General features: G+C 43.1%; 1 protein-coding gene across 10 annotated transcripts in view; it reads right to left on the minus strand.

Moving 5' to 3' along the window:
* HIVEP1 (HIVEP zinc finger 1) overlaps window positions 1–26,835 on the minus strand; it is a 136,636-nt gene that overhangs the window by 15,518 nt on the left and 94,283 nt on the right. For 9 of the 10 annotated variants that reach the window (XM_070778384.1, XM_070778383.1, XM_070778389.1 and 6 more), the window contains 4 exons: window positions 16,119–22,063; window positions 12,618–12,751; window positions 11,729–11,904; window positions 7,014–7,115 (listed from right to left, as the gene is read on the minus strand). In XM_070778384.1, the coding sequence (XP_070634485.1) occupies window positions 7,014–7,115; window positions 11,729–11,904; window positions 12,618–12,751; window positions 16,119–22,063 (6,357 nt within the window). The remainder of the gene's footprint in view (window positions 1–7,013; window positions 7,116–11,728; window positions 11,905–12,617; window positions 12,752–16,118; window positions 22,064–26,835) is intronic. The other variant, XM_070778391.1, reaches the window with a different exon arrangement.

Here is a 26,835-nt window from a genome sequence, read left to right on the forward strand (position 1 = left end):
ACACAGTCAGGCAGGAATCTGGTGATGGCAGCTGAAGTCTCGAACAGCGGCCGTGAGCCTGCTCCTGAGAAGGAGGGGTTTCCTGGCGTGATGAGGGACCTGGGATACTCCTATGGGACGCAAGGAAGCAGCATGGGAGAGAAGCCAGCGCTTGAGACCACTCTGCCCTGAGCAGCTTCTGGACCTGAGCTTCCCACCAGCAGATGTACATTTCAATTAGATTAAAACTGGGAGAGCTGAAAATGCTATTCTCCCTCCTATTTTAAGTCAGCCGCTACTTCTGTTACATTAGTATGGCTGATAACTTATATTTTTCCTTGGAAAATAAAATTGATCCTGAAATGAAACACTTCATAACGTACACCACTCTTCCTTACAACATCCTTATGGAATTGATTAAGGGTGAGGTTTCAAACACATGCAGAAATGTGAAGGCAGGAACAAATCAAGTCTTCGGCTTTTAGATGGTCTATTCTGCAGGGAAATCTACCCTGTGATGCTGCTGAGTCAGAGCAGAAATGAACACCAAGAGAAATAAAGCTCCCTGATTTACTAAATGAACAGCAAGACTTCTGAGTGAGTCATTATATATTTATACATACAAAACTGGATGCATGAGGGCAGTTACTAACGATCCACCCAAACCTGTAAACTCCACCTGGTGGAGGATGAGGGATGCTGACACCTTCAGGTACTCTGTGTGTAAAAACACCCTTCCAGAAAAAGAGTTTTGCTCTATGGTATTATTACTGTGGTTGCCAAATGGGACTACCCACTTAAAGAAATCATGTGTCTTTCAGTCATTACTGTCTAAATTCCCACTACAAAATAAAACAGCAGGGGCAGAAAGAAAAAACAAACAAAAGCTCGGCAATGAAAATTCCAAGGGGGCATGGATTAAAAACTCTACTATTTGTGCTTCCTTGTTTCAAGAATATTTGAGAAAATGATCCAGATTAAAAGTCAGATGTGTATGCGTGTGTGCATAGTTGCCCAGTTGTGTCTGACTCTTTGTGATCCCCTGGACTGTAGCCCTCTGTCCATGGGATTTTCCAGGCATGAATACTGGGTAATTTTCTCCTCCAGATCTTCCCAGCCCAGGGACTGAACCCATGTCTCCTGCATTGGCAGGTGGATCCTTTACCTTTGAGCCACCTGGGAAGCAAAAGTTGTTCAGTCGCTCAGTCGTGTCTGACTCTTTACAACCCCATGGGATGCAGCACTCTAGGCCTCTCTGTCCTTCACCAACTCCCGGAGCTTGCTCAAATTCACATGCATTGAGTCAGGGATCCCATCCAACCATCTCATCCTCTGTTGTCCCCTTCTCCTCCTGCCTTCAATCCTTCCCAGCATCAGGGTCTTTTCTAATGAGTCAGCTCTTTGCACCAAGTGGCGAAAGTACTGGAGCTTCAGTTTCAGCATCAGTCCTTCCAGTGAGTACTCAGGGTTGATCTCCTTTAGGATGGACTGGTTGGATCTCCTTGCAGTCCAAGGGACTCTAAAGAGTCTTCTCCAGCACAGTTCAAAAGCATCAATTCTTTGACGCTCAGCCTTCTTTATGGTTCAACTCTCACATCCATACATGACTACTGGAAAAACCACAGCTTTGACGATATGGACCTTTGTCAGCAAAGCAATGTCTCTGCTTTTTAATATGCTGTTTAGGTTGGTCATAGCTTTTCTTCCAAGGAGCAAGTGTCTTTTAATTTCATGGCTGAAGTCACCATCTGCAGTGATTTTGGAGCCCAAGAAAATAAAGTCTGTCACTGTTTCCATTGTTTCCCCATCTATTTGCCATGAAGTGATGGGACTGGATGCCATGATCTTAGTTTTTTGAATGTTGGGTTTTAAGCCAGCTTTTTCATATATATATGGGACTAAAACAGCAGTGACTTTAAATTATTTTAGATAATTAAAAAAAAAAAACACCCCAAACCCCTCCGACTTTCTTAAAGGCCCATGCTGAAATTCTCCTGTACAGCAGGACCCCGACCCCCGCAGCTTGCCAGTGCTCTCTTCTCATCTGCATTTACACTCTTAATGCCCTCCACCCCTCTCCCAACTTCTGGGGTTTTGCCTAACAACTCCCTGGGTCCAGAATCCTTTACCCTACCCCCTCTCATCCATACTTTTTTGAACAAAGTGACATATGGATAAATATACTTTTTTCTATATTCCCTTCCTTTCCTTTCTCCTGGGATACCCCCAGTCATCTCTCTGTTCCCGACCAGGTATCCCTGTCCTCCCCAGATCCCAGCTTTGGGGAAGTGGACCCTGGCCAGGCTGGGCTCACTCAACATTCCAGCATCACAGCCACAGGCGAGGAGCTCCCGAGGGCAGTGCCTCTGCACATACTGGACAGCGGGTGCAGCGCTAAATCCGTAAAAGGAATCCACCAGAAAGAGAATAAACTCTTCTCTGGAACCACTGAAAAATGGCCACAGATACTTATCAGTCTGGGCAGATCATTACTAAGGATGAAGAAATGGAATGGTCAGGGTAGCTTAAAATATCCACTAGTCTTCTGCTCTAATAACCCATAAATAACCAAGAAACAAATGAATGGCCATCATCTCTTTGATAATACCTGTGTCAAATACCTATAATACCATGGCTAAATCATGTAAATGCTATTCATAAGTAAAGGCGTTAAATATTGTATTACAGCTACCATTTCATCACAGTGAAGGAATTTAATGGAAGATGAATAAATATTAAAAAAAAAAAACAATATTGAGTTATTTCCTGACAGTAAAAGGTCATATTTCCCAGTCATTCATTCAATCTACAACTATTTACCGTCTATGACTTGCTGGTAACAGTCCCAGCAAGTCACAGAGCAGCAAGCATGAGGAGATGCCTGTCCTTCTGTTCTACTTTCTAGTTGAAATGAACAGATAATACTCACATTCCTCGTGGTGGTTAAATTCCACAGAGAAAAATAAGCAGGTCGGGGGTGTGAGCAAGGCTGGCGGTGAGAGGGCCAGGGGTTTCTTCTCGGGCGGTGCAGGAAGGCCTCCCTGATGAGGTGACATCTGAGCAGAGCGCTGAGATGATGGCATGCCTTCCAGCACCCAGCGAGGAAGTGGGGGCGGGGGGCAGAGAGCTCGCGGGGGGCACAGACCACAGCTCTGAACAAGCCAGGAGGCTGATGGAGGGTTTTAAGCAAAGTAACGACATCATTTTAAAAAGCCACTTTGGCTGCTGTGTCGGAAGCAGCCTGTGAAGAGACAGGGGTTGAACTCCAAAGACCATTAGGGGCTACTGCAAGCAACTTAGAAGACAGGATGGTAGCTTTGACCAGAGCTGGGTGCCACAGGTGGCCCAAAGCACTTTTCTGAATGCATTTTGAAGGAGGAGGTGACGGTTTTCCTGATGGATTGGAGGCAAAGGACATCAGACCAAGACTTCAAGATTTCAGTGCAACAGCTGAAAGGATGGGGGGAAAACCACAGGGAAACATGCGTCTTAAGAGGAAAGGAGTCAACCAGGAGTTTGGGGCACATCAGGTTCTAGATGTTCCATTAGAACGTCCAAGAGGAGGTGGTGAGCAGGCAGATGGACGTGTAGGTCTAGAGTAAATAATGGAATCACCAGCATACAGATGGCATTTAAAAAGTCAGAAGACTGGATGAGACTACCGGAGGAAGGGCACAGAGAGCTTAGAAATCGCGGCCCTGGGCACCACGTATAGAGACAGAAGATGAGAAGGAATGAGCAAAGGAGAGTGAAAAAGAATACCTACTATGTTCTAGGCGGGTGTTGGACTAGAAAACAAGTCTGCCCTGCAGACATGCGGCATCACATTGCAGGCTTCCGGGCTTCCCTCTCTAAAAACACAGACATCTGAAGAATTGCTCAGCAAGATCCCACCTCTCACTGCCATCAGTTTAACAGCATGAAACTACGTCCCAAAGAACTGTAAGATCCAACCTTAGGATAGTAATCAAGAACACATAAATAAAGCAATAAGACGTCATCCATCAAATTGGTCCCAAGTTAAAATTCATACAGTTATCCGGTATAGTTAAGGATGTGGAGAAATACAAACTGTTCTACAGAACAACTTAAAATTATAAAGCAAAATTAATTTTCTAGGTATCTACATATAAGGTGATAGTGTCTATGCACATTTGGAATACAAACTTAAAACCCACGTGTTATGTTTGGATATGCACATGTATGGTAAATGAACTGAAAGAAAATCCCTAAGTGTGGTGACTATTTGCCTCTGGGGAGAGTGACATGAAGGGTAAGTAAGGGACATTGCACCTCATGTATGATCTTTACTTAGCTTGCCCCCCCCACCCCTGCCCACCCCAAATACACTGAATTTAAGAGAAAGACTTAAAGCCAATGAAAGAAAATATAATCACCAACTCTGGTGTGAATACTTGAGTGCATATAATAAAACTCTTTGTAATATCAACTGTATTAAAAAAAAAACGTTTTTTAGAAGAACAAAAGACAATAAAGGGAAAGCAAGACCATTTGTTTCAAACAATAAATACTGACCATTTATTGCCTTCACTGCAAGCCTATAATAAAGCAAAAGTGAAGGAATATGTTTTGTTGGCATTTTATAAAGAAACATGAGGTCTCTGGTATAAAATAGCAGTTGGCAAAATCCATCGAAGTGCTATAATTTACTATTCAATAAAAACCATGAAAAAAACCTGAGAGTATTACCAATAAATACAGTAATTAAAACACACACACACATACACACAGAAAAACAGGTAAAGCTACCTCGAGTTTTATCAGAGGATCTCAACTGAAATTGGGAATTAGGGCCATTAAGTTTGAGTCGTAACCTAAAACCTGCTTCCAGTGCTTCTGGAATGGGGTGAGAAATGACAAAAATGAATGGGAGATAACGTAAGATCATCATTAGTCAGCCAATCGGAATGATGCTGATAATTCATGAATACTGCACTTAATTCGCCTATGGAAATCTGGGATATAAACACAAGCTTCCCTTGACAATTCAGTAGATGTCTACAGACATTTACTTAATTTTGTAAGACTTATCTTCTTGAAAAAGTAAAAAACACTTCAGAGTATATATTATAATAATAATGCTTTTAACATTTATACCTTTTTCAGAAATTAGTGTTTCATGTTACAGCCCTTACTTTGAGCTTTTTCTAGTCTGTAGGTGATCAATATACTCACTGAAACCCTTACTGATTTTTTCCTAGCTTTTTAATTCTGAATTGCTCTGTGGAACAGCAATAAAGCAAATAAATAATGAGGAGAGATTTTTTTCACTTAAATACTTATGGTAGTTAATTTACTGCAGGATTATAAAGAGCAGAAAATAAATCAAACAGACGATTTATATTAGAAGTAAACTATAGGTATATTAATTTTATTAAATGTGTGTCTTTAAACAAAGACACCAACACAGAATTCAATTCCTAGCCATTCTAAAATCAGTTTTAATACTTCTGTTCCTAGGACAAAAAAGTTACACATATGTTAATTTGACATATTACTTTTAAATCCTGATATTGCCATTCCCAATATGCATCAGTGTATCAAAGTGTCTATAAAACACTAAGAACCTCTTTTTTGTCCTAAGTTTGTTATAATTATCTTTTCCTTCTTTTAAGAACACATCCATTCATTGCCAGTAATTAAATTTTAAGGCAATCTTTTCCTTAAGCTTAAAATAATAAATCATATCAACCGTAGCACTTCCGACATGAGTCACTTCTCTTGAATATTTAGAAACAAATTCAGGCTGGTTCATCTAGTGTGTTAATTGTTGTCAGGTGGAATGAAAAACATTTGCTTTTTTTACCTATGTTTTCAAAGATGTCTTCACCATTTTCTCTTTGGAAATTTTTTCTACATCAAACTAGTACATACTAACTAAAACATAGCAAGCAGGTAAATGTTTAATTTAGGGTATTTTTCAAAAAAGCAATAGGAAACTTAAAAAAACAACAATGTATCTCTTTTGTTGCTAAATTCTTGGGTTGAAACAAAAAGCCTTACAAAGAATAAAATTCTACTGTCTGATTAGTCAGAACAGATGAACAGGTTTATTTCTCCTCAAAACTGGTTAGAGATAAATACTTCTGGTTGTTGAGCTAACAACTGTTGTTAAGAAAACAACCAGTTAATCTTTTCAAGATAATAAACAATCCGGGGAAGCAAACGAATACTTTATGCCACAAATATTTCCAGAGCGGCTGCCCTGAGCAAGGCGCCGCGCTGAGGACTGTGGGTGGCCTCGAGTATTACCCAGGCATGAATTCTACTCCTGACACGCTTGAGAATCTCAGTGAGGAGGTGAGCAAGGAAGCGTGTAAATCATAATAAAAGCATGGCAGAAAGGGGTTCATTACTTTCACGGAGCAAACTCTAGAATATTGCAGGTGTCGAGAAAAGGGAACAACTGCTTTCCACAAGTGTTGTGGCAAGGGAAAAAATCAGAGAAGGCTTCGTGCCAGCGGTGGATTTGAGCTGGATCTTGGAGGAAATAAGATTTCGACCGGGTGCAGACGGGGAGCCGCGTTTCTGCGGGGAGCGGGGGCGGGGCCTTCAGGGAGAGCGGTACAGGCAGAGCCGGATCAGCGTCACGGAAGCAGGAGACTCAAGCGGTGGGGCAAGTGAAGAGAGAGAGAGAGATGAGGGACACAGGTGGAGAAGCGGGCGGGCGGGCGTCAGACTAGAAAGGATTGTGAGGAATTACTCGGTCAAGTGGCTCATACTGTTCTTGGTAGGCAAATGGAAACCGATGGAAGACTCGGAGCGGAGGGATAGTATGATCAGACACATGCTGCAGGAAGATTAACAACGTCAGCAGGGATAGATGTTAAAGGAAGGAAGACAAAGTAAAGATGGGAAACTGATCAGGAGTCTATCACATAGGATAAATAAGAGGCAATGAAAATAGGAACTGAGCAAAGTCAGTGGGAATGGAAAGAAGAGTATGGATGCAAAAAAAAAAAAAAGAGTACACTGTTAATAGCATTTATGAAAAATATGGAATAAAGCCTTACCTGATTCTTCTGTATCTTGTTCATCTATTAAACCTACTGAGACGCCTAAATCCAGACATTTCTTGCTATGTGTCTTGGACTTCATGTGTTTTGTCAGATTTCCTTAAGGGAAAAGAATGTTTACTAAGCTTACATAGTATTATTTGGCTATTGCATTTGTCAATACTGGCAAATTCCATTCCTATTTCAAGTGAAAGTACAGACTGTGGTTACACAATTCCAATGACTAAAATTTGTTCAAAAGAAAATACTGGCATCTGTATGTTGTAATAACCCTGTTGTTAAGTAATCATAAAGAAGAGAGATTTATTATTCAGATTATTACTTAATTATTATTAAGTAATAATCTCCTCTACTTTGATAATGTCTACCATTGCCTTATGGTTTCTATTCTCCAGTCCTTATTTATTTCATAGAACATTTTATACACACTTAAAGTCCCTTTCAGATTGCACTGTGACCTGTGGTTTCTGAATTCTCCCCAGGCTGTGTTTGCTGGCCTTCCCTCATAGTATTTTATTTCCTTGTACACTTCTTAGCTTTTATTGTAAACTTATCTTGAGCAAGATGGTTCTGCATGAAGTTGTAAGTACCCTGGGCTGTAGACATCTCTATATGTCGGTTTTCCAGATGCTTCTGCCTGAGACTTGAAAAGCTTCATTCCAGTAATTCTGGATGAATCTGGGGATCTTTTTGGCATGGCATAGGTATAGGGATTTGTTTTTCAGCAGGGAGCTTTTCCCCTACATGATCCAAAGACACTGGACAGGTGATCCAGGCTTCTTTCAGAGGCCTTAGACTCCATTCTAGGACGAGTATGAATCCCCAGGTCTGTGGACATATATCTGGCTTGATGCCTTTATAGACTTTTTTTTTTTCCATTATCTGTTCACCATGCTAGTTTGGAGTTTCTTTTTTATTTTTGTTATCTGAGAATCTGTCTTTCTAAATTTCAAGCTTGGCTATCTATTCAAAACTATAGTTAGTTGTTGTATTACAAATAGTATTTCTGTGTGTTTGGAACAAGAGAAAGAATTTTCTGCATTAATTTCACTTCACCCTTCTGACTAAAAGTCTCCTAATAGTAACCCTAAAGGGGTATTTCCTCTGACAGCTGGTATATTTACCCCTGTAAGTATTCACCCTTGTGACTAAAAGTCTCCTAATAGTAACCCTAAAGGGGTATTTCCTCTGACAGCTGGTATATTGACCCACTGGGTTACACTGGGAACCACTGGGCATGCTGGCCCAAAGTGATCATTAATACAGGGAGAGAACTCAGATTCTCTAGAGGATAACAAGCAGCTTGAGTGGATAATGCCACACACACCCAAAATTGCCAAGAAGGGAAAATCACCTCTTTTGAAAAGAAACAAAATCTAAATGCTGGGTTTGGTGAGCAGGGGCATATTAGTATTTGAGAATAAACCTTTAGAAGAGCTAAACATGTCTGAATCACTGGTCCAGACTTGGAGCCAAATCTTGCGATAGCTAGAAGACCAGTGAAACTGCAATATTTATAGAACTTCAATTTCACTAAAAATTCAGTGAGCCGGTGGATCTGGTCAAACCTGTTTAGGCCAATTCTTGCACTAGTTGGTATGTACAACATCCCAGAGCTTGGGGCTTAACAGGTTCAAGTGAAAGCGGGGCCCAGACTAGATACTAGGATCCAGCAAACCCTGACCTCTGTGATTCTAGAGAGAATGTCCAGCTTAAATGACTTGCCAGGTCTGACATTTATTTTAAAATAAAGCATGAAGCAAATTTGGCAACATGTTAACAACTATTAAAAGATGATGGGTATACTGGTGCTCATTATACAAATATCTACTTTTCTGTATGCTTCAAAATTTTCATACTAAAAGTTATGACTAGTTTTCCCATCTTATTGTGGCTGAAATTTCCATTTACAAGTCAAAACACTTTCTAGTATGATATCAATATTACAAACCAACTTACAAGGTCCACTAATAGTTCTTTCAAAATGCTTTTGTTCCTTAATAAATAGGTAGTCATAGAGGTCATTTGTTTTCTAAGAGATAGATGTATAATTGTAAGGAGGCAAATTTGGGAATATAAAGTTTTTAATAAGCATATTTTCTCATAACTTGAGCTATTACTTATTATTAACCAACTTTGTAAATAATTTAAAATAAAGCAATTTGCATTTCATATGCAGAACACGCATATTAAAATGCAAATATCCCCTAGCAATGCTTTAAACTTGGTGCATTAATTTAACACAATATATTTTTCAACAGATTTAATAAACATTAATCTAAATCCTCTGGAAAGCAGGAAGCTTTTGTTTCTGGGTTCCTATAGCTATATATAGAGAGAGCCCAACTTTCTGTTTTATATATGGGCCTAAATCCTGCAGAGATGCAAGCTCAATGTGTATTTTCTGCTGACTGACCTTTAAAGTAGAATAATGAAGACAAATCAATTAAAACTGGTTTGAAAATGCATTCATAAAATAAACTGAGAGGACAAACGATGAAGCACAGATTTACAAGCATGACCATCAGAAGCATCAAAGTCTAGGAGAACAGAGCAATGCTATCTTTGCATACTCCTATTTATAGGGCATGCCGTCACATCACTATTACTTTCTGTTAATAATCAGACACATCCAATAAGAAGTAGAGGTGAACTGCTTGGGAAAACCAAATCAATCAGAGTAGGGCAAAATCTACAGTCTCATCAAAAAACAAGACTTTTATTATTTAGCTGCCTTTAAAAGGTACTATGGAATCTGTTCCACATACATTCACAAAAGGTAGTCTTCTACAGGGAAGCTGACCACAGAAAAGAGAATTGCCCTGAGGAGAATAGGGAAATAGTGAATTTCTGACATTTTCTTCACCAGTCTCCTTAGCTTGGGTAGCTTTCTTTAAATAAGTATTTATCGTGTAATTCCAATGAACAATCTGACAAAACAGAAAGTTTAACGTAAACTCACATGTGTGGCATGTTTGAGAAATGACAGACAGGAAGACTGCTAACATGCACTGCTCACTCTTCACGGATCATAATGCCCCGTCCACCACTTAATAGACATTTATCTTAAATTCTACATGATGCTGGTCTGAGCTATCTCACTAGGATTAATACTTGATGATTCATGAAATTTTTCTTTGCCAAGAAATCTCTGTGGTTCCATTTGGTTTTCCACATCTACGTTTTCCTTCCTTTCTTGCCCTTATAAATATACCTTTAAAATACCCTGATTCCTTTCCCTCCTTCTACCGAGAAATACCCATTTCACATTATACCTTGATCCTCTTTTATCTGGTAACATCACTTTGTACCTGGTCATCTTTTATTTGTAAATACTGGGCTATTGCTAATCTCCTGGTCTCACATTGGAAATTATTTAACAGACGGGCATTTCATAATCATTAGGGTCAAAACCAGTGTAAAAGCCATGAATTGGGTTAAAAGATCAAACCACTTAATCCTATCAAAGCCTTCCCACAAGATCAGGAAAATTATCCTGAAATACACTCTCCATTTCTAGAAGGAACTCCTCTATACATCAAGAAAGACAGAATCATGGTTGCTCCCAACTCATGATTTCTTGAAACTTTAGAACTATTCAAGACTATTTGGATCACGGTTTTGTTTCCCCCCATCACTCTTGTTTCAGGTATTACTGGCATTTAAGGAGAGCTAATTAGAAGCTACTATACACTATAACTCTCCTTAAATGCCAATAAACAGTAGCCAAAAAAGGTAATGAACTTTGCTGAAGAACTGATCAATCTTTAAAACAAAACCTCAAAGTCAACCAATACAATAAGAAAAAAGCAAATGTTAACTAAAAGGAAAGTCGTTCTGTGAAAAAGTTACTGATTAAATATTTTTCATAGATTTTGTCCTTTTAGACAAATAATTTTATGATCACACTGCCTTGTATTTGAGAGAGTCTTATTTTGTAAAGGGTGGTATATGAAATTGAAGCCTCAAGCAACTAATTTTTATACAATAATCCATAAACAAGGAACCTAATGGAGGAAGCAAACATTTTACAATAGTGCATTCATTATATGTAACAGGAAATTTACAGAAGGTAAAATTACCTTAACTATAATAAAGCCTTACAATTTAAATAAAAACATATAAAGAGTACAGAAATGGTACTAAATGTAACTTTAACTACTAGTTCTAAGTTCTATAATAATTACACAGTATAAAAGAAAACTTTGAAACAAATTCCAAAGAATTTGGGTAAAATAAATGTTTCATGGAAAAAAAAGAAATGGCTATGCATGACTAAAATTAGATAATAAAACATGAATGTAATCAGTATAATTTTACTGTACTTATTAATTTTTGTCTTTAATCTTGTAGCACTGAAATGCATTTACTTGTGATCACAAAAATTTCTTTTTCTTCTTTGGCCCCAAAATAAGGAATTTTGAAAACGTATTAGTCATCACGTTATACAACTGTAATTTGGGGAGTAAAAGAAAAAAGGGCACTTGCTCCTTTTCGAATGTCATATTTATTACATATATTCTCAAAGTAGGTAATTAAAATCTGAGGTCTAGAAATATAGAAAGAAATAAAAACATGATGCTAATAAGGTATAATGTATATTAGTTTATTTAAACTACTGCATCGTTGGTCAAATAATATGCAAAGCTGGGTCTTGGCTCTACTGACTTAATGCATATAATAAAGGACTATGAAGCAGTGTCGTCTCATACCTTTCGTCTTAAAGGAGAAGTTACAGTAAGTGCAGTGGTAGGGGCGGACATCTGTGTGGGTTCGTATGTGTTTCTTTAACATGCTAGGTTTCTTACAGCGGATTCCGCATTCTTCACAAATGTACTTTCCTCTTCCCCTGCCTCGGACATATACATACTCTTCATTTGATTTATATCTAATTTAAAGAAAAAAAAATGAATAAAGCAACTGGATACTATGTCTTGGAGAAAATATTGATGATTAAAATTCAACCTAAAAAATAAAGACAAGGCACAATATTTACACTCAATCAATATAAATGTTATGCACATACAAGTAACAGAATATTCCAGCTTTTCAAAGCAACACAATATTCTAATAGCTAATTCAATTCAAGCTTTATTCAATACCAGGTTTAATTTTAAAATAGTTCCTAGTCTAAGTCACTTGTCTAAAAGTTTCGTTATTGTTAAATTCAGTTACAACTATCAGTACTGAAATATTTCTGAGCTTCATTTTAACTACAACTGGCTCTTATGATTTTTTTCACAACCAAATTCACAAAAGATATCAAATAGGCAATTAATTCATCTCTCTTAGCAGATTTTTTCCAGGCCATTCCTTATTATGAATCAATGTGAAACCCAGGGTTCACTCTGAAAATTTAGTGTTCAGCTGCCTCCTAGAACCTATAATGTTTCCTAAATAGTTATCATTTTCTTGATCAAAATGGAGTTATTTAACATAATACCTAACATATATTTTGCCATGAAGATTCTGTTAATAAGCCGAGAAACTCTGCAACATTTTTATAAAATTGGCACTAGTAAGTCTTCATTCACATGAAAGCAAATGTACATTTAAAAAGTAAGTTTAAATGTACATTTAAGAAGTAAAATTTGTACTTGCCCTCCATCAAATATTTTAATTCTTCTTGGTTCACTTTTGATTAAGGAATTTTCTTTATCTTGCTCACTGTTAATTTCAGAGGCATCTTTACTGCTGAATTCAACTACTGTGGACTTTTGATTACCTAATGCTCTCTGAAAGGGAAAAAAAAAAAAAGAGAGAGACACTAATTTAATAAAGCTGAAAACACAAACACGCTGATGTTTCACTTGGAAATTAAAACACGGCAGAGTACAGTGCATAAGGTTAGCTTAATGGAAGGCATTACAAGGACGTAACAGCTTTAAAGGTCATTGCTTTCTCTCCTCCTTTATCTGTCGGAATCACAATGAACTGATAAATCTTATTGGACTTTAAAATTCCACCACATTCCAGTGACACCCCCAAATAAAGACTCTACAACCTCCCACCCTGATATTCAATGAACCTAATACGAATTTAAAAAATAAACTAAATACTGTTCTTAGAGCTACCAATCACTCATATTACAGCCTAAGCATACGTATGGAAAAGAGCTAGCTACCCCTTATGGCATAATGTCTCACACCCTGAAAAAGACGAGTAACTCCCCGTCAGTGTCAATGTGCGGTGAAGTTAAAGAAGTAGCCCTGTTTCCCAATATTTTAGCCTCCTCTTCCCCATCATTTTAAACCATAGTTAGATTTCTTCTCGCTATCCTCTGCAAAGTTCCTAATAGTGATGACTGTGAATTATACACCTCAGGTCAAAAGTTAGGTCTTGGCCTCACACTACTTAAATCTCTAGGAAAAAAAGCACTGAACACGAGGATAATGAACAGTGTGTGCTTTCCCTGCCGAAACGCTGCGACACCATCTCATGATTTTATACAGCTGCACTATTCCCAGCCACTTATCTCACTCCCCGGTCCACTCTGCCCTCAAAGGCCCCAGGAGGCGGGCAGCGCTGGTGGATCACGTCCCAGTGAGGAGGGACCCTTGTCGAAGGTCAAGTGTTAACAGCAAGGACACCAACTCCAGTCCTCTGGCCAAATCCAAAATAAGGCCCAACTTTTCTGATTAAGGGCCTCTTGATTCCAGCCTCCCCGACAATCTTCCTCTAAGAATCACACCACCAAGTAGACAGCTATTGTACTGCGAGGACATAGTAACATAATTACAGAGTAACATAGTTAAGTGATGAGAAGGGGTGTGTACCATGAACAGAGGGCCGTAGTGGCCTCACCAAGAACTCCGTTGGGAAGGCCCGTCCTTACAAAGCCAGGGGCAAAGAAGAGCAGCTGGCCTGTCTCAAAAAGGTGGTGTGAAGAGGTAATGGCACAGACCCTGACGAGTACAAATGCAACTGTCTCCTCCTTTTCTGGCAAACACACCCGGTCTCCCTGCAATCTGGAATCTATATACGCACACCTTTCCTTGACTTTGTACCTTTAACAGCAGCAATCCTATTGCTTACCTTCTTCTCAATACCAAATTCTCCCTTATCTTTTGCTCACATTCTTGCTATCAGATCTCATTTCTGTTCACCAAAGAGCAACACGCCAAAAGCTATACTATTTTCTTAGTCTATATGCTTAACTACTCTATCCATTATATGGTGTTGACACCTCATTTCTTTTAGCATCTGTCTATTCTTTTCCATTTTGAATTATAAAGACATCCACACTTGGGTGTGAGTCAACCTTCAAGCCTGAGCCTGATGGGCTGCCGTCTATGGGGTCACACAGAGTCAGACATGACTGAAGTGACTTAGCAGCAGCAGCAACCTTCAAGCCAGTAGCCAGCCCCCCATGGTCACCAGTCCATATAGCTCAAGCCTCAGGGATATCAGGCCGTTCAGTCCTGATACCTGCTAGTCTCCTTTGTCTGACCTCTTGGCTCGAACAGTTCTCCTTGAAATATCTTCTTCCTCGCCCTGTGTGATACCACTTTCTCCTAGTTCCCCTCCTTTTGAAATTCTCTTTCAGTTCCAATGGGGACTTTCTTCATTCATTCAACCCTTTAAATAGTAGGGATATTGATTGGGATCCGTCCCAAGCCCCTCTCTCTTCTTCACACTCTTCCTGGGCGACCTCATTAATTGCATCTATGCACTGAAGGATCTCTACACCTTCCACCTGGAACTCTTTTCCCAGCTCCAAATCTGGGTGTGCCCTCCCAAGGCATTTCTACCAAGCACTCAGCACTGAAGGAGAGCTAGTTTTCATAGGTGCTTCAGGAACATAGATACACGAAGCTCTGTTTAAATTCTCATGCTCAAGTCTCATTTTCCATCTGATTTAGTAGACATAGAGGCTAAGCACCTGAAAATTAAATTCTGAGTGGTCTAGATGGACCCTCCTCCACTGAGAAAGTATCAAAGGCTCTCTACCACCATGTGCATTCCTTTGGTCTTTATTGACATTTCCAACTTCAAACTAGGTCAGTGTCTCAAGCTTCCAACACCTGCTAGCCACGCTGGACTCCTCGGGGTTCTATAAATGAACCACGTTCTTTTTCACTTCCACATCATTTGGCAGACTATTAAAATTTCTCATTTCTGTTTGCTTGAAAAAAAAAATTCTCTACTTTTTTTTCTTCCTTAAAGATTCAGCCAAAGTATCACGACTCTTGGAATATCTTCCTTATATTCCTTGAGTTACCTGCTAGTGTTAGAGACTTCCTTCTTTTAAAGTTGTATACACTTCTAATACTGGTACTGTGATTATTATCTTATTGATAAATAAATATTTATGAACCTGTATAACCTGTACAGATCAAGAACTTAATCTACAATTCTGAATGTCCAGAGTCCAACCTAATACTCTTATTTATGTATTTATTCTTAATCATTTAAATGATTTCCTCATTTTATAAAACCAACTCTAATAAGATTTATTTCACAAATAACCCAAACTTAATACTTTTATGACTTTTCTGTACAAATCTTGACCAAATTAACTTAATTATCAAGTGTACAGTTATTTTGTGAATCTTTTCTCTAGTAGTAAGATGATTCTTATAGCTACACAGAACGAGATATGAGATTAGCATGGTCAGCGGAGGGTGGTCAGATTTGCATAAAGCAAGGATGAATGGCTCTCTGCTTCTATTTCAAAATGAAACAGAACAATCTCCAATATTCACATCTCTGTTCCCCTTCATTAGCAGGGACAAAGCATAAATGTAGTCTTCTGTCACCTAACAAGAAAAACAAATCCTTAGTATAAGAGACAGATAAAAGTAAAAATACGATTATATGTACCATTAGGACTTAAATTTCCGCCAACAGAAAAAAAGTGCTCAAGGCAGGTTATCATTTTCAAAACGCTTAAAGACAGAATCACTGAAGGGACTCTGGGTAATCTTGATCAATATAGCTCCCTAGGTAAACTTGTCACTTTCTTTCAAATAATTCTACACTTAGCACAGTTTGTCATTCAAAATTAAAATACAACCTCCAACTGAAATGTTTGCAGGCATCCAGACAGGTGGAAACTAACTTGCACAGACTCTTTCTGAAGATAAAGGATATTTCAAGTACCTTGCTTAAGTTGCTTTTCCACTTGCTTGAATAGACCAGTAAGTCTGACTTGAAATGGGTGGTTATTGCTTGACAGTACAGAGATTTTCCGGTCTTCTGCTTGGAGTTCAGGAGAGAAAGAGCCACTTTGGTCGGCAGGCCGAGTGGGTTGGGGTCACTGGCGCTCACGGTCCAGTCAGTGTAGGCCGAGGTTTTCTGGTCCTTCTGCGGCAGGTGCAGGGCCTTCTGTCTCATCAGGCAGCACCACGTGGAGCTCGTGGCTGTCTTCAGGCTGGGGAAGGACGTGGACGGCTGTGTGTCGCCAGCCTCACGCATGGAAGGAGTCGTGGCCGCAGGCTGGCTCTGTTCCTGGACGTTCGCTTTGTCGCCTGGATTTTTAATCCCTGGAGACTTCCTTTCTTGGTGGTTGTCTATGGATTCCAAAGGAGAAATGTGAGTTTTCTCTGCAGGGGCAGCTGGGTTTTGAACTGTTGGCGTCAGCAATGCGGCTGACGGGATGCTTTCAAATTCCTGCACTTCTTTCATGGGTTCTCTAGCCACAGGCTTGCAGTGTCCTGATGACACGTTATCGGCTGGTGACACAGCAGTCAAGTGAAGAGCCTCGGTACTGACTTCAGGGTGAGGAAAAACATCCTGCTCCAATGTCACAGCCTCAAGGGGCTCCGTGGTACACACCTGCCTCACCAGCACAGGCTTCTTCTGTTTGCTACCATCAGGAGCTCTTGAACCCACGGCTTCCAGTGGTCTTGTGTCTGTTGCACAGACAGCTCCGTTTTCATCCTTGGCTCGCTTCTGGTGCTTTTCCATGGCGATGTCTAAACTATTTGCTGGGGAGAGCATCCTTTTACTGGAAGCTGAAGATTCTTGCTGTGGGGAAAGTCTTCCGACAGACATCTTCGGTGTTGTGGGCGAGGATTCTGATGGAGATGGGTTTTGGCCCATCTCTGAAAAGACAGGTTGGCCGACGAGCTCTCCCTCTGGGTTTGGCAAAGCATTCCGGGGATCGTTTTGCGGTTTTGGTACGGAACTTTGTTCTTCGCTGATTGGCACCGTACTACGATTAGCCTGGCAAATCGGCTGATTGGAAAGATCCTGGGTCACTAGGATTTGTGGCAGAGCTGTGACTGCAGCGAAACAGTACGTGGAGACCTGAGTCTGCAGGTGTGTGGACAGCGTCAAGGACGTGGGCCCCTTTGGCACCTGACCACCGAGGGCCCCAACCTTCAGGGGTGGTGGAGGACACGAGTTAGATGTGGCTTCTGCTAATTTGGCTGGTAAGGTCAGTGAGGTTGCACGAGGGGTGGCCCCGGCTGCATCTGAAAGACCTTGCTTTGGCAGAGGTTGCACAGGATTAGAAGCGCAAGGCTGGCTCGAGGGGACTGCCAGACACTGGAGCTGGTACTTGGGAGCAAAGCAGTCCTCACTTTTAGAAGGTACACAGCCACCACCGGGGCTTGCATCTGGTTTGACACTCTGCGTAGAAGACACCTGCAGGGACATGTGTGTGTCTGGGTGGCTAAGGGGCACAGGGATTTGATTCAACAAGTGTATACCTAGAAGCTGTTGAAGGGGAAAGAGGTTTGGAGAGTGGGAACTTGCCATTTCTGCTCGCACATCCTTCACTGGAGTCTGGGAGTGCAAAGTACTTGCAGGAAACTCGGCTGAAACTGTGTGAGTGAGCTGAGGCCCCTGCAATGGCACTGTGTTCACAGCGGGAGGGGCGATGGTCTGGAAAGATAATGGGTTCCCGGGAGCCAGCTGATTCTCCGGAGCGATGTTTAAAGAGATCTGCCGTATCAGTGGGCCCCTCCGTCTTTCCAAGAGGGGCACGTGCCCGGCGACCCCCACGCCAGAAGGGGATGTCGGAGGATGCGATTCAGCCGGTGGCACCTTCTGAGATGGGGCGATGCTTCCACAGTCGAATGACTTGCTTCTGAAATCGGACACCTCCATGGACGTCTGCAGGCAGTGAATCTGTTCTGACGCAGCCCGCCGCATCTCCCGGTGACCCCCCGGAACACTCAGTGTGTTAGAGCCAGCGGGAATCAGGAGGAAGTCCGCTTTGTGCAGAAAGTCGATTTTGGGGGAGGCCTCGGTCTTAGAAACGTCCTCCACGTCTAAAGAGGCGGAGAAACTCGAAGTGTGCGATAAACTACTGTCCCTGCTGAGACTCCGGGAGAGCGTGGAGTCGAAACTCGACTCCGCGGAAGAATGCTCCATCTCGGCCAAGCGCAGCCTCTTCTTCTTGGGCGGCAGTTTCTCCGTCGGCAGCTTGGACAAGGTTTCACTCCGCTGAGGCCAACTGAACTTCTCCGATTTCTCCGCATCGTGGCCTTGGCTTTCCAGGTCCCGATCTGGCTCTTCGGTGACCAGGATTTCTGGGACTTGGATGCTGTGCTGCCGAACGAGTCTGGAGGGCTGTCCGAGCACATGCCGCTCACCTGAGATCTTTCTGGAACCGTCCTGAAGTTCCCCTCTTGGAGCATCGGACAGCGTGGGCTGAGACGTGTGCCGGGAAGGGCAGCCTTCTTCTTGGGAAATTCCTCTGACGCTCAGAGACCCCGGCTTGCCCGTTCTCAGCTCCTGGAAAGGCACGGGGGACGCGCCTTCGCCAGCATCCAGCTTGTCAAAGGCCCCGGGCCTGCTGAGCGAGTTTGTGTGCTGGATGACCGAGATGCCGGCCCCATGTCTCTTGGGCTCCGCCCTGTCCTGGGCAGCCGAACTCATCGGCTCTTCCAGGACGGACGACGGCTTTGGGTCCCGGGGCTGGTTGGGGCCTCTGGTCCCGAGCTGAATCTGCGTGGTCTGCCGCTGAAGGTTTCGAGGCTGCAGCTCGCTGGGTATGGCAAGGTTCTGCTGAGACAGGCTGGGAGCCGGGCCCAGCGCGCTCTGAGACCGGGAGCCCTCGGAGCTTTTCGGAGGTGCTCCACTCTCGTTCTGTTGAAGTTCGTCGTCATCTCCGACGCTTTTCATTTTCCTCCTTTTCCGCATCTGGGTCGTCTGTTCCCAGACCCCGGTGGCCCCGGCGACCCTGTAGTGCTGTGCCCCACCGGGCACTGAGCTGTGCTCGGGGTCCCGCACAGCGACCTTGGTTTTTGGTCCGTGCAACTCTGAACAGTAAAATTTCTTATGGTTTTCAAAATTTTCCAGTTTCCGATACCTGTTTCTACAGGTCTCGCACTCAAACATGGTCCCTCGCCCTTGGTGAGACTTCTTCTTTTCCAAGTGTGAGCCCGGGGCCGGGGGCTTGCTCCTCGGGGCTGCAGTCTCCCCGGCGGGGCTGCCTCCAGGATGGCTCTCGTCCCAGGGCTGTCCGGCCCCGAGAACGTGGTTTTCGCTTGCTGAGGAGTCTTCCACCGCTGCTTGTCTCACCAGGGTGCGGGGATGTCCACTCTGGGTCACAGAAGGGTTAGGTCCTGGTACGAAGACATCATCATAGAAAGCCCCGATTTTGTCATCAAAAGACTGACTTCCTCTCAGTGGATGCGGGGCAGGGATGATGCTGGCAGGTACTGCAGAGTACCCAGTGGTGGGCATGGAATTACTCCTGGTGATGGGCAGGCAGTCGAGGGAAGGTACAGATAGAAGAAACACTTGCTTTGATTTCTCTGTGGGGGTGAAAGGGGACTTTGGTATATCAGAGCTTGAACTTGTTCTCCGTCCCATTGGTTTCAAGTCAAACTGAAAAGAGTCCTTAAAGATGTATGACTTGGGGGAATCGATGCTTCCCCGGCGGGAGAGGGAGGTCCTCCGGGGCTTCACACTGTCCAGCTGCTTGTCATCCACCAGGGCTTCGTTGTCTGAGATGAGCTTCGAGATCCGCTCCTCGAGCGTTTTCGTAGCCAGCGGGGGGCGCATCTGACCTGGGAGGAGGGGTGCTTTTTCACCTGCTGGAACAGCAGAGGCTGCTGGTGTGCTGACCCGAGGGGTTGAGGGCCCGCTGTTCTTCGCAGAGTCCTGCTCTGGGGCGGGTAGCGTCCTGGCAAAGGGGGTGGGTGGACTCACGGTTTGGTCGGCGCTTTCAGATCGGGAAAAGTACCCCGAATCCGTACTTCCCAGGCTGCGAGGACTCAGCAGTTTTCCTTGCTGCTCTTGGCAGTAATCGGTGGCCTGCTGCCTCTGCAGCTGGGCATGCGCTGCGCCCACAGGGGACTCTGGCTTTCCGTCGGGCTGACTTGGGTCGCCTTTCTGATGGGCCTTCTCATCTGCCTCCAGGGAGGACGCCCAGGCCGGGTGGGACAGGACCCGGGTTCCCTGAAGGTCCTTCTGTGTACCAGGGAGCTCAGGCTTGGAATCCGTAACCTTTGGGCTGTCAACTCTTAAAGGGGACACGCTGATGGGGTGGACCACAACCTTTGGTAACTCTGCCACGGCCTGTGATTCTGAAGACCCATCCTGCAGTGCAAAGTCACCGACCATGCGCTCAGGATTGCTTGGAATGGAACCTGATTTTGGTAAAGCTTCCGAGCTGGACAGCATTCTTATCATCTGCACCGGCTGCAGGTCCACGGAGCCCGGGTCGTTTGGCCTTTCATCGCCAGCGCCGTCCTCTTCACTGTCTCCACTGTCTTCCACATCCGAATGGATGCTAAGTGCTTTGGGGGACTCGTGTGACACGAACAAGCCGCCGGCATCTGGCTGCAGGACGAGGCCCAGTTTGATAGTGTGTGCGTGGGACTTTTTGTGCTTGTACAGGTTGCTTTTAGTCTTAAATGAAAACCCGCAGGTCACGCAGGGGTAGGGGCGCTCCCCGGTGTGGGAGCGGATGTGCTTTAGAAGCACGCTGGGCTTTGCACAGGCTCGGTTGCAATACTCACAGATGTATTTTCCTTGCTTTTTTGGCTTCTGATCTTTCAGGAGAAGACTGCACATTTGCTCCACGCTGTGGTTAACCACAGCAGCGACAGGGCTCGAGTTGTAGATGGGCGTGGGGGGTGACTGTGTGGAAGGCGTGGGGCTCACTGGCACTGAGACAGCAGCGTCCACTTGCTGGTTGGACGGGGTGACCTGAGTGCGGCCGGGGGGTGACGTGGCCGCGGCGGTGTAGACGTGTTCAAGCTGGGCGTTCTCCTGGCCCTGCAGGCTTGCGAGGGATGGGGGGAAACCCGAACACGCGGGAAGCTGCTGACTTTGTGGGCCGTGTTTAGGCACAGGGAGTTCGTGTATGTGATACGCGGGAGAGGAGGCCGGGACTACCGCTGGGTCCCTCCTCTGAGTGGCGCACACTGGCCCGGAGGGGTACAAGGTCCGAGGTGGTAGTGGCTGCTCTGAGGGGGCAGCCGCGTCCGGCAGGTGTGGGTCAGCAGCCTCCCGCGGGCCGCCATGCAGGTGAGTAGGGGCGCGAGCGGTTTTATTTGGTCTCAGGTTTTCAATCTTCGCGGCACAGGGTGAGCCCTTCTGCGACAGGGTGCTCAGCTCTGGCTCCATGGCCTTCAGCAAGACGTCGAAGGCGGTGTTTGCAAATGAGGAGGGTGGGGAGCTGTGGCCGGAGGAGGCCGGAGCCTCACGGTGCTCAGCTTTGCCCTTGCTGGGCGGGGACCCAGGGTCACTCTTTCCCTCGGGGACGCCGGCCTTGGCGAGGTCGGGGCCCTCCGACCGCCATCGGCGTGGCTCCGACGGCTGCAGCAGAAGTGGGGGCTTGCGGGGACAGACGGGGGCTTCGGGCTTGGGGGCCCCGGCGGTCAGCCCTGGGGTCTCCCCGTTGTGTTTGGTCAGCGGCCTCCCCCCGGCCTTCGCCGGGCTGTGGCTCTGCTTCTTGTGGGGCTCCGCTGCGCCCGCGAGCAGGGGGAAAGGGGACTCTTCGGTATTTTGTCTGTGTTTGGCCTGAAGAGGATTTCTCAGAGGGGATTTTGGTATTTTTTTCAGGTGATTCTCTGCTACAATCTTTTTCCGTTTCACACCTTTAAGCGATTCGGAAGTTCCTTTGATGCCAGCCTCTAAGAGTTCTGTTCAAAAAAAGGAAAAAAGAGAACCAATTGGTAAAGCGGTAGGAACACCAATTATGATTTTTTTTTAATTAACATTACAATCACGAGGGTGTTAGGACAACTGAAGAAGGCAGTTTAAGGAAAGCCCGTTTTGGATAAAACTGTATTCTAGCATTCTGGTGATATGCTGGCCATCAAAAATCTGTTGACCTTACTATATACATTTCTACAACACTGTGTTCTCTCTTGACCTCCATCTCACCAAGGTCCTGGGTGTTTTGTTTCAAAACAAAGTTATCCTCCACCTTCACCCTTGCAGCTGAGGACCCTAGAACAATAGTCTGAGAGAACTGGCCCACAAAGAAGAAAATCCAACTTTTTCACGCTGGGTATTTGTCTTTTCACATTTAGTATCTTTTAAAGCAAACGTCTCAGCAAGTTTCTAAAATAATAGCATTGTTCGAAAATAGGCAATACTGATATCCTTATGGGCTTCCCATAAGGATAGCTCAGCTGGTAAAGAATATGCCTGCAATGTAAGAGACCCCAGTTCGATTCCATATAATGATTTTTAGAGCAAACGTAACTCAGATGATCATGGGATATTCACTAGTAGAACTGTGATGAATTGCAAATATAGCAATTATATCCATAAACAAAAATATGAAAGTAAAATAATACACTTATTAGTGACTCTTCAACAACCAAATTTTAAAGTCAGAATGATGTAATGGCCTTTAGTAAAAAAAAAAAAAAAAAATCACCATTTTAATTGCAAAAAATATTCAATGGCTACATTTCTTTGCTGTTAATGATAGCTGAGTAGGTAGCTAGATAGAGCTTATTACAGGAGAGAAGAGATGAAACCACCTCCATTTCTCCCTGTGTTGAAATAAATCACCATTCAAATGGCATCAACCACCCATAATCGCTGTCAACTATTGTCAACTCTTGTATTTTTGAGCAATAATTGCTTGCCATAATTTAGTTTCTTTCGATTTGTTGGATCCTTGGGCACATAAACAAAAATTATTCAAGCTTATATTACTTACTTATAGGGAAGCCAGATACTGTAATTTCTCATTATTTTCAAAAAGCTGTTACAATGCACCTATTTGAAATTCATATTAGACCCAAATGTCTACACCAAAATAACTACTTTGCATTAACTGAAGAATTTACATAAAATAAAAATTTCTAGTCATCTTGTGACATCAGTTTATGTGCGCTCATGTTTTAATTTAATGGAAAAAAAAAACATACTAATCCACTAAAGATACATTTAACCACTATAATCAGAGAGGCAAATAAAAGGAGGGAAGGTCTCATGATGAAAATACTTGAGCTAAAGAAAACTAGAAAAAAGAAAGGTATCAGTATTGTTGATAGAAGTGAAGTCACTCAGTCGTGTCCGACTCTTTGCAACCCCGTGGATTGTAGCCTACCCAGGTTCCTCCGTCCATGGAATTTTCCAAGCAAGAGTGCTGGAGTGGGTTGCCATTTCCTTCTCCAGGGGATGTTCCCAACCCAGAGATCGAACCAATGTCTCCCACATTGCAGGCAGATGCTTTACCATCTGAACCACCAGGGAAGCAGTATTGTTGATAACCTCTACAAAATGACGTTGAGCAAATCTTTTTGATTCTTCAACCCACTCAGTTATAAAATGGTATTTCCCCACTGGTTTTCCCTCTTCAGGACAAATGCAGGAACGTCAGTGATGTACTTGATGCCTCTCGTTAACTACACAAGCAGGAGGGCGAAATGAAAAATGATCAGCATCTCGGGTGAGAAGTTTCCCCACTCACTTCCCAAGAAGCTGGAGCTGGGCTGAAACAAGACAGCCACTAGGCTGTTAAAAGAGACGCAAAAACAGAGCAGAGCAGCCCCTTGGAGGAGCGGCAGTTCCCAACTCAGGCGACTCTCAGAGCAAAAACACGAAGAGATTTGAAAAAAAACCTGTCCACGCCAAGCCCATCCACAACCCAGTGTGACCTGAGCCTTGACTGGGGTGAACATGTTTATTTTATATTTTGCATACTTTCTGGAATAAGATTTTACTTTTAGGTAAAGCTGTTTGTCCAAAAAAAAAGTTAAACGATAGCTTACACTCCAAAGGAAAAAAAAAAAAAAGCAAAAATTCAACTCACAGGCAAATTACCAAGAAATACCATAGGAAGTTTTAAAGGGGACATTCTATGTATATTAAAAAAAAAAAAAAAAGACAATTCAACTTTGTATTTTAAGAAAATGAAGTTGAGATGAAGGGGAAGGAATGACTTAAGATCCCTATTTCTTTATAGAGATCATTCTTCTAAATGTGAAAAAAAAAGAACACATTTTAAACAGATTTTATGAACCACCTTTCAGTTTTAAATGAAGACCCACTCATCTCTCTCTGATGAATGTTTAGAACATTTACACTCTATTTGCATAGTGGTTTTACTCTTTGTTCTTTGAATTTTAATACCTGGTGCTAATACACCATTTCTTTCCTTAAAAAAGCCTGTCCAGAGAAGCCTGCTGACATCGTAACAAGTCATTTCTCCTCCTTGAGGTGACTTGCCTTTTTTCTGCCTTCCTGTCTGCAAGAACGTTTCTTTTCAAAGTCTAATAACAAAACTAGTAGTCAGCTCAGAACTGACCATGTACAACTTTCAATTATTTTTTTCCTGGAACACAATGAACCTCTAAAGGAGATACATTTAGTTTATTTCAGAAAAGTTTTATTATTTATTCAAATACATTTTCTGGCCAAGTTTTTTTCTTTGGGGTGCGCTCTTTTACATTACTGACATCAATTATCTTTGTGCAGGACCATCCTTATGATGACTTAAACTGCTTCCATCTTTGTGTTTCTCTCCTGCTTTTTCTAGAATTATCTAAAGCTTTTCCCCTTACGTCAATAATTTGATTTTTAGGCCATTAAGTTCCTTGCTGTTTCAGTTTTATTAGTTTTGGAACGACATTGTTTTGTTCCCTAAGTTCTATATTTCCCATGTCATCTCATTTTATTGCCTCATATTATGTGTGACAGTGTGTGTGTGTGTGTGTGTGAGCGCGTGCACACGCATGCGCTAATTGCTCAGTTGCTCCAACTCTTTGTGACCCCATGGACTGCAGCCTGCCAGCTTCCTCTGTCCATGGGATTTCCCAGGCAAGAATACTTGAGTGGGTTGCTATTTCCTCTCCAGGGGGTCTTCCTGAACCAGGGCTCGAACCCCAAGTCTCCTGCATTGCAGGCGGATTCTTTACTGTCTGAGCCACCAGGGAAGCCCACTGTGGCTTTAAATAAATTTATTATCTTACTAAGTTTAAAGAAGCTTAAAAAACGCTTCTGTTTCTGAGGTAATAATTTCTTTGAGGCTGAACTTTTGGTCCTTCTCTTCACACTCTCTCTGCTTTTCTATTACCTGAGATCATGGGGAATCACCATGGGTAGCGTTCAATGGAGAATATGATCCCAACAGTGTTTTTCTGAGCTGTGTTCATGCTTCTAAGATTTTGTTGGATCTCCTTTACCATTCTCCTTGTTCAAGGAATACGGTTAAGGAAATAGGAGCTAAAGTATGACAAAGGATATTCTCACGGTTGGATAGAGTCAGGTATGGTGAACTCCACCCTAACAGTGTGTTCAAAACCCTGCCTGGATTGAAGGTGAGTCTCTTTTTCTGATTGACTAAAAAAACACTTGAGTGTGAACAACTTCAGATCTCTCCTGGTTCTGGAGACCTGGGGACCACCTGTTTTCTAACAACTGAGGTCACACTGGTGTCAGAAAGTCAAGACATCAGAGGGAGGGGGCACCGTTTAGAAGACCTTTCAGCAGTTCAGGAAAGGGTTAAAATGCTACTCTGAACTCAGGCGGTGACAGTGGACCCCTGAGCTGATTCAAAGCAAGAAAGCCTGAGAAACGTTTGCCCAGGGTTCTGCTGAGGCTCCCTGTCTCTCTGGAAGGACCAAGACGAAGCTTGTTTAGTGGGGGAGGGGCATGTGGCTGGGGTGGAAATCAACTCAATTCCCATCCCACCAAATCTCAAGCTCAATATCCACATGTAGAATTATAAATTACAGCTGCAGACCCAGGACGAGGCATGTTCAGCAGGGAAATGCTAAGGCTAATAATGGCAGAGCCACTTAACATAATATTAGACATCCATTTCAAGTAATTACAAAGATTGTACAGCAGTATGAAAATGATGATGGATTAAATAGACATGCGCATATTCTTTTTTTTCCCTAGAGAGAGTATGGGCTAGAGGCACAGATCTGGGAGTATGCAGTGACTGCTGTTTTTCATAAAAGTATAGAAATGAGAAGCCAGAGAGAATATACGGTAGAGAGGTCTGCCATCAGAAGTTTGGGTAATCCTTGCATTTAAGGGTGGGCTAGAAATGACAGTGTTCTTGCCTGGAGAATCCCAGGGACGGTGGGGCCTGGTGGGCTGCCGTCTATGGGGTCGTACAGAGTCGGACACGACTGAAGCGACTTAGCAGCAGCAGCAGCAGCAGAAATGACAAGAATAATATCAACAAAAATGACAGCGAATGCTAAAAAAAAAAGACAAAATACAAAACATGGGACAGTGGAGGGCCTAGGAAGCCACGGTAACTTATATGCAGAGTAAGTACATCATGAGACACGCTGGGCTGGAAGAAGCACAAGCTGGAATCAAGATTGCCGGGAGAAATATCAGTAACCTCAGATATGCAGATGACACCACCCTTATGGCAGAAAATGAAGAGGAACTAAAAAGCCTCTTGATGAAGTGGAAGAGGAGAGTGAAAAAG

This window comes from Bos indicus, chromosome 23 (genome assembly GCF_029378745.1).
Source record: "Bos indicus isolate NIAB-ARS_2022 breed Sahiwal x Tharparkar chromosome 23, NIAB-ARS_B.indTharparkar_mat_pri_1.0, whole genome shotgun sequence".
In the NCBI taxonomy this organism is placed as follows: Eukaryota; Metazoa; Chordata; class Mammalia; order Artiodactyla; family Bovidae; genus Bos; species Bos indicus.